Here is a 10,966-nt window from a genome sequence, read left to right as displayed (position 1 = left end):
CCATCTGTCCACCAGGTGTTTTATTGATCATCTGTCCACCAGGTGTTTTATTGATCATCTGTCCACCAGGTGTTTTATTGATCATCTGTCCACCAGGTGTTTTAATGACCATCTGTCCACCAGGTGTTTTAATGATCATCTGTCCACCAGGTGTTTTATTGACCATCTGTCCACCAGGTGTTTTAATGATCATCTGTCCACCAGGTGTTTTATTGACCATCTGTCCACCAGGTGTTTTAATGATCATCTGTCCACCAGGTGTTTTATTGATCATCTGTCCACCAGGTGTTTTATTGACCATCTGTCCACCAGGTGTTTTAATGACCATCTGTCCACCAGGTGTTTTATTGATCATCTGTCCACCAGGTGTTTTATTGACCATCTGTCCACCAGGTGTTTTATTGACCATCTGTCCACCAGGTGTTTTATTGATCATCTGTCCACCAGGTGTTTTATTGATCATCTGTCCACCAGGTGTTTTATTGATCATCTGTCCACCAGGTGTTTTAATGACCATCTGTCCACCAGGTGTTTTAATGATCATCTGTCCACCAGGTGTTTTATTGACCATCTGTCCACCAGGTGTTTTAATGATCATCTGTCCACCAGGTGTTTTATTGACCATCTGTCCACCAGGTGTTTTAATGATCATCTGTCCACCAGGTGTTTTATTGATCATCTGTCCACCAGGTGTTTTATTGACCATCTGTCCACCAGGTGTTTTAATGACCATCTGTCCACCAGGTGTTTTATTGATCATCTGTCCACCAGGTGTTTTATTGACCATCTGTCCACCAGGTGTTTTATTGACCATCTGTCCACCAGGTGTTTTATTGACCATCTGTCCACCAGATGTTTTATTGACCATCTGTCCACCAGGTGTTTTAATGATCATCTGTCCACCAGGTGTTTTAATGACCATCTGTCCACCAGGTGTTTTAATGATCATCTGTCCACCAGGTGTTTTAATGACCATCTGTCCACCAGGTGTTTTAATGACCATCTGTCCACCAGGTGTTTTATTGATCATCTGTCCACCAGGTGTTTTATTGACCATCTGTCCACCAGGTGTTTTATTGATCATCTGTCCACCAGGTGTTTTATTGACCATCTGTCCACCAGGTGTTTTATTGACCATCTGTCCACCAGGTGTTTTAATGATCATCTGTCCACCAGGTGTTTTATTGATCATCTGTCCACCAGGTGTTTTATTGACCATCTGTCCACCAGGTGTTTTATTGATCATCTGTCCACCAGGTGTTTTATTGATCATCTGTCCACCAGGTGTTTTATTGACCATCTGTCCACCAGGTGTTTTATTGATCATCTGTCCACCAGGTGTTTTAATGATCATCTGTCCACCAGGTGTTTTAATGACCATCTGTCCACCAGGTGTTTTAATGATCATCTGTCCACCAGGTGTTTTATTGATCATCTGTCCACCAGGTGTTTTATTGATCATCTGTCCACCAGGTGTTTTAATGATCATCTGTCCACCAGGTGTTTTAATGATCATCTGTCCACCAGGTGTTTTAATGATCATCTGTCCACCAGGTGTTTTAATGATCATCTGTCCACCAGGTGTTTTATTGAACATCTGTCCACCAGGTGTTTTATTGATAATCTGTCCACCAGGTGTTTTAATGATCATCTGTCCACCAGGTGTTTTAATGATCATCTGTCCACCAGGTGTTTTAATGATCATCTGTCCACCAGGTGTTTTATTGACCATCTGTCCACCAGGTGTTTTAATGATCATCTGTCCACCAGGTGTTTTAATGATCATCTGTCCACCAGGTGTTTTAATGATCATCTGTCCACCAGGTGTTTTAATGATCATCTGTCCACCAGGTGTTTTATTGACCATCTGTCCACCAGGTGTTTTAATGATCATCTGTCCACCAGGTGTTTTATTGAACATCTGTCCACCAGGTGTTTTATTGATAATCTGTCCACCAGGTGTTTTAATGATCATCTGTCCACCAGGTGTTTTAATGATCATCTGTCCACCAGGTGTTTTAATGATCATCTGTCCACCAGGTGTTTTATTGACCATCTGTCCACCAGGTGTTTTAATGATCATCTGTCCACCAGGTGTTTTAATGATCATCTGTCCACCAGGTGTTTTAATGATCATCTGTCCACCAGGTGTTTTAATGATCATCTGTCCACCAGGTGTTTTAATGATCATCTGTCCACCAGGTGTTTTATTGTTTTTCCTTGATCACATTTTATAGTTTGATCACCTGGCCTGCTAGGGTCCATTTCATTGTATCCTTGAGCAAGGCACTTAACCCAAACATTGCCCCTGTGTAACCACGTGGTGTGAATGATAGTCACTGATGGACAGGTGTGTGACACACCTGTCCATCAGTGACTATCATTCACACACTAAGGAGGAACCGTGTGTGAATGAGTGAATGAGGACGTAGTGTTAAAGAGCTGTGAGTGGTCAGAAGAAAAGAAAAAATCAAGTCCAGGATTATGAAGGTCATTTCTCACCTTGGAGGAGCTAAAGAAAGAATAAGCAGCTGAGATCAGACTCCAGGTGGATGCAAAGTTGCTCAGGGTTCCATCCTGGGCCCTGTTCAGGAGGAAGTACCCAGGAGGTGGTAGTCATACAGCAGTACCTGAGGCATACACCTACCCTGAGACCGAACCTAACGGCCGTGAGGTGCTTGGTCGGAGCACCGGTTTGATTCCTATGGAAGCAAAAAAAAAGAAGGTTTAGAAAGTCGAAATTATGATTTAATTTCCTTGCAGCGGGTTGTTGACGTCACTAAGGTCAGAGAGGTGTCGTTCGCGTTTTAACGTCTCGCTATTGAACCGGAAACTTTGAATCTGTGAATATCTGTAAACGTTCTACGGACACTTGCACCCACTCAGTACCCCCCCCCCCTCAAAACCAACAGTGAGGAACAGGGACCTCTAACGTACTGTGATCAGCTTTTAGCAGAGTCTAAATTATCTTCGGTATTTCCGAGTCCGAGATGAATCAAACTTATTGGGATATAAAATACAGTCCGGGTGGTAATTCAGTAGTTGTCATGATTAGTAACGATTGAAAAGTCCTGAATAAAGTTCTCTCTTTATGGAACCAGTGTATGGCCAGTTCCTCAACGAGGAAAGCCGCTGCAGAATCAGCGGCGGCTTTGCGCATGCGCGCTGCCTGTCAGTCTGGACGTGACGTGTGTCTCTCTGCGCTCTGCAGCTGGACTGCTGCAAGCCGCGAGATTTCTGTGAGACTCGCTGAGGACAGAAACTGCAAAACAACACGTGATTTCACGTTAGACACCACAAAAGTCTCCAATTAATCCAGATCGCTGGATTCATCGCTGGTCGCTTTTGACAAAAAGTCGCCAAAAGGGTTTGGAAAGTAAATCTACCAAACAACGAAGGAGCCTGCGCATGCGCATATCTTAAGTCATAATTTCGACTTTCTAACCCTTCTTATTTTCTGGCGGAAATGAGCTTCCATAGGAATATAACAGTGATTTGGGACAGAAGGCGGTGACGCTGTCCTGTCTTTCTGTCCAGTCACCCTAGCAACAACAGACGCCGCCGCTTGGCTTCACTAGCCAATCACCCAGCACGCAGTGTCTACGTCATATCCTGTCTACGCTCCGGGTGTGCGGAGTCCGCCATTTTGGTTGCTGCTAGCCGAGCGGCTAGCACAGAGTCTCTGCGGAGAGGATGAGGAGTACCTGAACGAACCGAGCCCCGCTGAGCTGTCAGAACCGAACCAGAGAGCAGCAACCCTCACTGGACCGGCTCTGGTCTCGGAAACATTAGCCTCCCGTCCGCATGCTGCTACCTTAGTCAGTAAAGAAACTGTTGCTTCGGTTCCGTTTCGATCAATTTTGGGTAAAAACTACCGGAAAAGAAGCCGTGCCGTGCCCAGCCGATCAAGATAACCTTCCGGTCCTGTAGTCAGGGCTGGAACCAGTGATGCCGGGGGGTAAACAGGACCTGGAGGTAAACCAGCCCGCTACAGGTCGTTAAAACGTCAGCAGGCGTTCCGGGTCATACAGGCGGCTGCCCGGAACCCCCCCACTGACCCGGGTAACATGTCCAGTAGAACCCCCTTGCCCACCGTCAACGAACGGGACACCGACACCGTGAGTTCTTCTCTTTGTTTGTTATTTAACTTTTTTATAAATATCAAAAAATGTTCTCTTAAGGAATCTGCCAAAATACGGAATAGAACTATACAGTTAGTCCACAGGACAGAGTCTAGTCTTGTGGAGGCCTGCAGGTAACTCACCTGAGGCTGTCCGTCCTATTTTCCCAGCATGCCCTAGTGGAGGATGGGCGTGGCCAGGTGTCGTCCCGGTCTGTCCGATCTGCTCGATGTAAAAACTTTCCGTCCATAGCTGATGAGACGCCGCAAGTCGGAAAATACCGACTCCTGAAAACCATCGGGAAGGGAAACTTTGCTAAAGTCAAGTTAGCACGACACGTCCCCACAGGACGAGAGGTGAGACGAGGGGTGAGACAGAACGAAAAGTGAGACGAGGGGTGGGACAGGACGAGGGGTGAGACAGAACGAAAGGTGAGACGAGGGGTGGGACAGAACGAAAGGTGAGACGAGGGGTGGGACAGAACGAAAGGTGAGACGAGGGGTGGGACAGGACGAAAGGTGAGACGAGGGGTGGGACAGAACGAAAGGTGAGACGAGGGGTGAGACAGGACGAGAGGTGAGACGAGGGGTGAGACAGAACGAAAGGTGAGACGAGGGGTGGGACAGAACGAAAGGTGAGACGAGGGGTGAGACAGAACGAAAGGTGAGACGAGGGGTGAGACAGGACGAGAGGTGAGACGAGGGGTGGGACAGGATAACGGGATCTTAGAATTAATAATATAATGATAATGTTATTGATGTCAGCATCCAATGAAACTGGATTTAACTGTCAATCATCTTTTGTTCCTTTTAAGGTGGCAATCAAAATCATTGATAAGACTCAGCTGAACCCCAGCAGCCTGCAGAAGGTGATACGGAGACCAGTTCAGACCCTAATGATCACTAAATGAAGAGACGTCACAAGATCAGAGTGTTGTAGACATGTTGATGTAATAACCTGTCTGTCTCTTCCTGTCTGTCTGTCAGCTCTTCAGAGAGGTCAGAATAATGAAGATCTTAAATCACCCAAACATTGGTGAGTAACACATCATCCCCTAAAACCTTCTTTTTAAATTGCACACTTGTTCATGGGGGGGGGCTCTGTGATGATGGTAGGAGAAACACTAATGTCTAACCTGTCTGTCCCTCTCACCTGTGTCTCTCAACTTTCACCTGTGTGTGTGTCCACAGTGAAGCTGTTTGAGGTGATCGAGACTGAGAAGACTCTGTACCTGGTGATGGAATATGCCAGTGGAGGTCAGTCACACCTTTGACCTTTAGCCAGCATCACGTTCCCACGGTGTTGATGAGTGTGTGTGTGTGTGTGTGTGTGTGTGTGTGTGCAGGTGAAGTGTTTGATTACCTCGTAGCTCATGGGAGGATGAAGGAGAAGGAGGCCAGAGCCAAATTCAGACAGGTAACGCTCTCCCTTGTCTAAAGCGTTACCATGGTAACAGAGTTTCACCAGGATTTCATAGTTTATATTTACCAGGTTAGAATGATGTTGATCTGTCTGTCTTTGCAGATTGTGTCTGCAGTTCAGTACTGTCATCAGAGGCACATCGTTCACCGCGACCTCAAGGTACCAAACTGTGACCTCACGCAGCGCTAATACCAACAATACTTCACATGGCACCGAGTTAGAACTCAGACGCCTTTACAATCTGTACAAATGCAACACTGCATTGTGCAGGTGTTCAGCAGGACCACTGCAGGGACCACCACCATCAGGTGGAGCCCAGTCCCAGCCACGCTGGGCCGTCACTCAATCCACTGGTCAATCTTTCCCGCCTCACCTACGGTCATGACTGAAAGAACTAGGTCGGTTGTAGCATCTACAGCCGAACCCGCTAAGATAACAAGTCCCAATGGACTATGAAGGCACAATGCTGGCCTTCAGTTTGGGAACATTTTGTCTTGAAGCTGAATGAGAAAACGAGCCTACTCGGTTCCTCCAGGCCGATTGTTACCTCCCGGCTGCATTGAATCATAGCAACACATTCCTGTTTGTTCTAAAGCGTCTCCATCTTGTGCTCCCGGCTCGCTCTCTGCATCTAACATCACATCTCATGCATTTACATTGCATTATGAGCCATGCGTTACTCTTTGCCTGGGGAGCGTTTAGGGGTCAGGTGTCAGGGACACTTCGACATGTCGCCACCAGACTGCAACACGCTGCGGCTTCAGGGGTCAGGGGTCAACGCAGACCAAAAGTAAACAAAGCTGCGTTCAAATATTTGATTGCATTAATCTCCTTTGAGCACCTTTTAATAATACCCCCACAACAAAGAGAACGGGGTGCTATGGACTGAGGATCTAGTCTAGGTTTTGGGTTCATAAGGCTGGACATGAAGAGACATTTAAATCCACCTCTTTCTCCTCATCTTCCTTCTGGTCCTCCTGCAGGCAGAGAACCTCCTCCTGGATGCTGACATGAATATTAAAATAGCAGATTTTGGGTTCAGTAACGAGTTCACTCTGGGTGGGAAACTGGACACGTTCTGTGGTTCTCCTCCGTATGCGGCTCCTGAGCTCTTCCAGGTACTTTACTCCTCACTCAGCCCGTCGCTGTCACTTGACCTTTTGACCTCTAAGTCACTTTGTCATCTCTCTTTCAGGGTAAGAAGTATGATGGTCCAGAGGTGGATGTGTGGAGTCTGGGAGTGATCCTCTACACTCTGGTCAGTGGATCGCTGCCCTTTGACGGACAGAACCTCAAGGTCAGTGTCCCGCGTGGTGGCGTTGATGTGATGTCATGTGTCTCTTTGTCTCTGAGCTCGTTCTTCATGTGGATTGATCTACGGTTGGATGGTGTTGGATGGTGTTGTAGGGTAAGCCTCACCCAACTGACTCAAAGCCAGGGGCATTTTTTGAAACTTGTTAAAACAATAAATATATTTATTTGGGCTTAGTGTTTAGGCAAATGGCAGCAATACGACTATTAGGCAGTAGTCTACATATTCAATATGTCTCTCATTCCTGAGCTCATTACTTCATGCTTCTGTAAAAACAAAGAACATTTAATAATTGTACTTTACCCAGATAGAGGATTGTCTGTTAACCACAAGGTGGCAGTAGCTGATGAGGAGACGTCTCTGACTGTGGTTTGTTGCTCAGTCGTATTTCTTCATGTTTTCCCCCTTAATGAAGTCTGAAGAATTCGCGATGCTGGTTGACAACAACGACGTTCGACTCCCTCGGCTTCTTAGCAAAAGCTGTGGGTGCTTCTCTTGTGGTCTTGTGGTCTTCCTCCATCCAAAGCTACATTTTTCGATGGGTGTGTTTTTTCTTTTGAGCCTGAGATGGTGACGGAGGCTGAAGGTGCTCTTTGTCGCACCAACATCAGTCAAAGGAGAGAATCCAAAAGATTCTTTGGCAAATGGAGCATCTGATGACTTCAGAGCAGGGCTTTCCTCTCCTTCTCTTCTAAAGACCAGAACCAGAAGGCCCGTCTCCCTGCAAACGGACCAATGAGCAGCCGCTGTGCTTGTTTGCAGGAGCTGAGAGAGCGAGTCCTTCGGGGTAAATACCGGATCCCCTTCTACATGTCCACTGACTGTGAAAGTCTGCTCAAACGCTTCCTGGTGCTGAACCCAGGAAAAAGAGGAACTCTAGAGGTGAACACCTGAACACATCACCTGTTAGTGAGCACCTGGACACACCTCAAGTGATTGGTGAGTTTATTGATCACAGTATTAATATTCCTTAGGTAATCATGAGGGACCGTTGGATCAATGTCGGCTCTGATGAAGAATCATTGAAACCTTTTGTGGAGCCGCAGCTGGACGTCAGAGACCAGGAGAGGATCGGTACTCCCTCACTCACAGTACAAGTACACGTGATGTGTGTGTTTATGTACACATGTCAACCTTTACCTGTTCACATATGCCATTAATTGATCAAATATCTGAGTGGTTCCATCGGAGAAAGCGAGACGCTAGCGGAAGATAAAGAGCTTTTTGGAAGTAGAACCGACACGTGACCCACACGAGGGGGATGACTGCTATGCTAAGCTAGCTGCTAGGCTACTTCCATCTCAACATCTACCTGCAGAGGACCTCTACTGTGGAGACGACCTGCTAAATGTGGGACATTGTTGCCACTTTAAACATGTTAAATGATGGAGGACAACAGGAAGAGACGTAGTTCAACATGTGTGTAGGTAACAAGTGTCTAAAATACACGCTTACTCATGAGTGCTCATTACTTTAGGTTTAGTCTTTATAAGGAAAACATTCAGTAACAACAAACATGAATTAATCGCGATTCATTTCAAAATGTAGAATGAATTAGTTCATTTTTTGAAATCTACTGCGCGCCTTATAACCCGGAGCGCCATATATATGGATTAATTGGTTGATCCATATATATGGATCAATTGGTTGATCTCGGGACCGTCTGTTCCAGCGCTGCCTCTCGGTGCAAGATGGAAGAAAAGCATTAATCAAGAACGAGGTTCAGAGATATTGTTCATATCCACATTAATGTTTGAACAACGTTACCATGGGACTGAAGAGTTGTCAGAACGCTTAATAACGTTTGATGTAGCACAGATCTTCATATAATGCAGCAGTCCACAGCTGAAGGTGCCTCCTGTGTTGGTGTTGCAGACCTCATGGTGGGGATGGGTTACTCTAGAGAGGACATCAATGATTCGCTCACCAAGATGAAGTATGATGACATCACAGCTGCCTACCTGCTGCTAGGTCGCCAGGCTGCTGAGGTCAGAGGTGGTTTCCATGGTGACAGCAGCAGTGACGCACAGAGAGGCCGGGCGGTGATGGTAACTGTGTTTGTTGTTCAGGTGGAGGTGAGTGAATCCAGCAGAGCGTGTCATTCTCCTGCCCACCTCCTCAACCATCGCTCCTCCTCCAAACAGAGGAGGCATAGCGACCAAGGTACCCACCAGAACCCCAACGCCATCCAAGACCACAATGTGATCCTCACTGTAACTCCCTTCTCCCCCCTCAGTCTGTCCCGCCCCCTCGGTGGACAAGAGGAGTCACAATGCAGCGTGTGCAGAGGAGGAGGTGAAGCAGGAAGTGGGGGGTTCCAACAAGAAGTCCAGTCCTCTGGATGGAGGCAATCCGCTGCTAGGCAACGCCAACAACCCCAACATGGCTGACATCCCTGAGCATAGGAAAACGTCAGCCACGCCCACCTTAAGTTCAAAGGTCAGACTGATTGATTTTTGTATTTCCCTCGGTGTGGGGACCTGATCGCTATCAATACATTGATGCCCAGAGAGTGCAAGCTGATCCAGGAGGGTTTTTGGCTCTCGTTTGTCTCAGAGCGCGTCGTCCAGCATGACGAGGAGGAACACGTATGTTTGTACTGAGAGTAAATCTGCAGAGCGACGCTCTGTGGTCCCCAACGGCAAAGAGAACAGGTGTGAGTCCACCAGGTGAGCCCCTCTGGTCTAAAGCTGTACCGCGTAGTGACGAACCCTCCCCCCTCCTCCCCTCAGCGCTGCTGCAAACCCCCCTGAGAGGTCAGTGGGCGGAGTCTCCACCCACATTGTGAGCAGCGGAGCGACACCACCCGACCGGCTGCGTTTCCCTCGAGGGACGGCGAGTCGCAGCACCTTCCACGCCGGTCAGCTGAGAGACAAACGAAGCCCCGCCCACAACAGCCCACCCGCCTCGCCCAGCCTTTCCCATGACGCCCAATCACGAGCCAGAGGGTCGACCAACCTGTTTTCCAAACTCACCTTTAAACTCACACGCAGGTAAGACCCCCCCCCCCCCCCCCTCCGGTGACACGTTCAAAGACATAAACGTGTTCATCCCCCTCCCTGCTTTTCCTGCTTTGTTTTATTACAACCTGGAATTAAAAAAGAAACTTCCCTTCCCTTGTGTAGTCGCAACATATCATGTGATCAGAAGGAGGATCCAGGTTCTCCTGCTGCTCCACAGCTGAGGGAGTCGAAACCTCGCTCCCTGAGGTTCACCTGGAGTATGAAGACCACTTCCTCCATGGAGGCTCAGGACATGATGAAGGAGATCAGGAAGATTCTGGATGCCAATAACTGCGACTACGAGCAGCGTGAGCGCTTCCTGCTGCTCTGTGTCCATGGCGACGGACACCTAGACAGCCTCGTCCAATGGGAGATGGAGGTCTGCAAACTTCCCCGCCTCTCGCTCAACGGTGTCCGCTTCAAGCGGGTATCAGGAGCGTCCATCGCCTTCAAGAACATCGCTTCCAAGATCGCCAACGAACTTAAGCTATAGAGACAGGGAGACAGGTCAGAGAAAGACAGGGAGATGGGTCAGAGACGGATGTGGAGACAGGTAGGGAGGGAGACAGGTCAGAGACAGACAGGGAGACAGGTCAGAGGGAGACAGGTCAGAGACAGACAGGGAGGGAGACGGGTAAGAGACGGACAGGTAGGGGGAGGGAGAGACGGAGAGACGCGGTCTGTGTTGATTCAAAGCAGCTGATCAATATTAAAAGTCATTGATGAGTTGATTCGCTTGTCTCTGCGTATCAGCGAAAAGTCCACATCAAACTTCTGATTGTGCGGCAAAGGAAGTTGGGATTTGGAGTCGAGTGTTATGAAGGGCACAGAAATACACTTGTTTTATTTTGAAAAGCCCTCAGCCATGACTCACCTGCTGGCGACCTAAAGAAGGCGGGGCCACGGCCAGGGGGAGGGGCCATGTCTGTGAATGTAAATAGTTTGTGTGACTGCTTCCGTTGTGTTCTTTTGTATGTCAGCAGTCAGCTGAGGTTCACTTATGTGTCATTAAACACTTTGAACGCATCACAACTTCCTGTCTGACACCTCTGTGAATCGCAGTACAACACAGGTACTGGTACTTCACTTAATACTGCTCCTGTACATTA

The 10,966-nt window shown here is 47.8% G+C and overlaps 1 protein-coding gene across 1 annotated transcript; it reads left to right on the top strand.

The window, feature by feature from the left end:
• The first annotated feature begins 3,205 nt into the window (after positions 1–3,205).
• LOC119194704 (MAP/microtubule affinity-regulating kinase 3-like) lies at positions 3,206–10,889 on the top strand. Its single transcript, XM_037449004.2, has 16 exons — positions 3,206–4,118; positions 4,292–4,477; positions 4,936–4,989; positions 5,108–5,156; positions 5,312–5,377; positions 5,467–5,537; positions 5,646–5,702; positions 6,527–6,661; positions 6,739–6,840; positions 7,618–7,737; positions 7,830–7,929; positions 8,731–9,018; positions 9,092–9,294; positions 9,412–9,509; positions 9,588–9,848; positions 9,981–10,889. The coding sequence occupies exons 1-16, from the start codon at positions 4,068–4,070 to the stop codon at positions 10,348–10,350; spliced, it is 2,211 nt and encodes a 736-aa protein (XP_037304901.1). The 5' UTR covers positions 3,206–4,067; the 3' UTR covers positions 10,351–10,889.
• Positions 10,890–10,966: the final 77 nt, after the last annotated feature.

The sequence above is a fragment of the Pungitius pungitius genome, chromosome 20, assembly GCF_949316345.1.
Source record: "Pungitius pungitius chromosome 20, fPunPun2.1, whole genome shotgun sequence".
NCBI lineage: Eukaryota > Metazoa > Chordata > Actinopteri > Perciformes > Gasterosteidae > Pungitius > Pungitius pungitius.
Note: the sequence above shows the minus strand (reverse complement) of the source record. Positions and strands in the feature narration are given on the sequence as shown.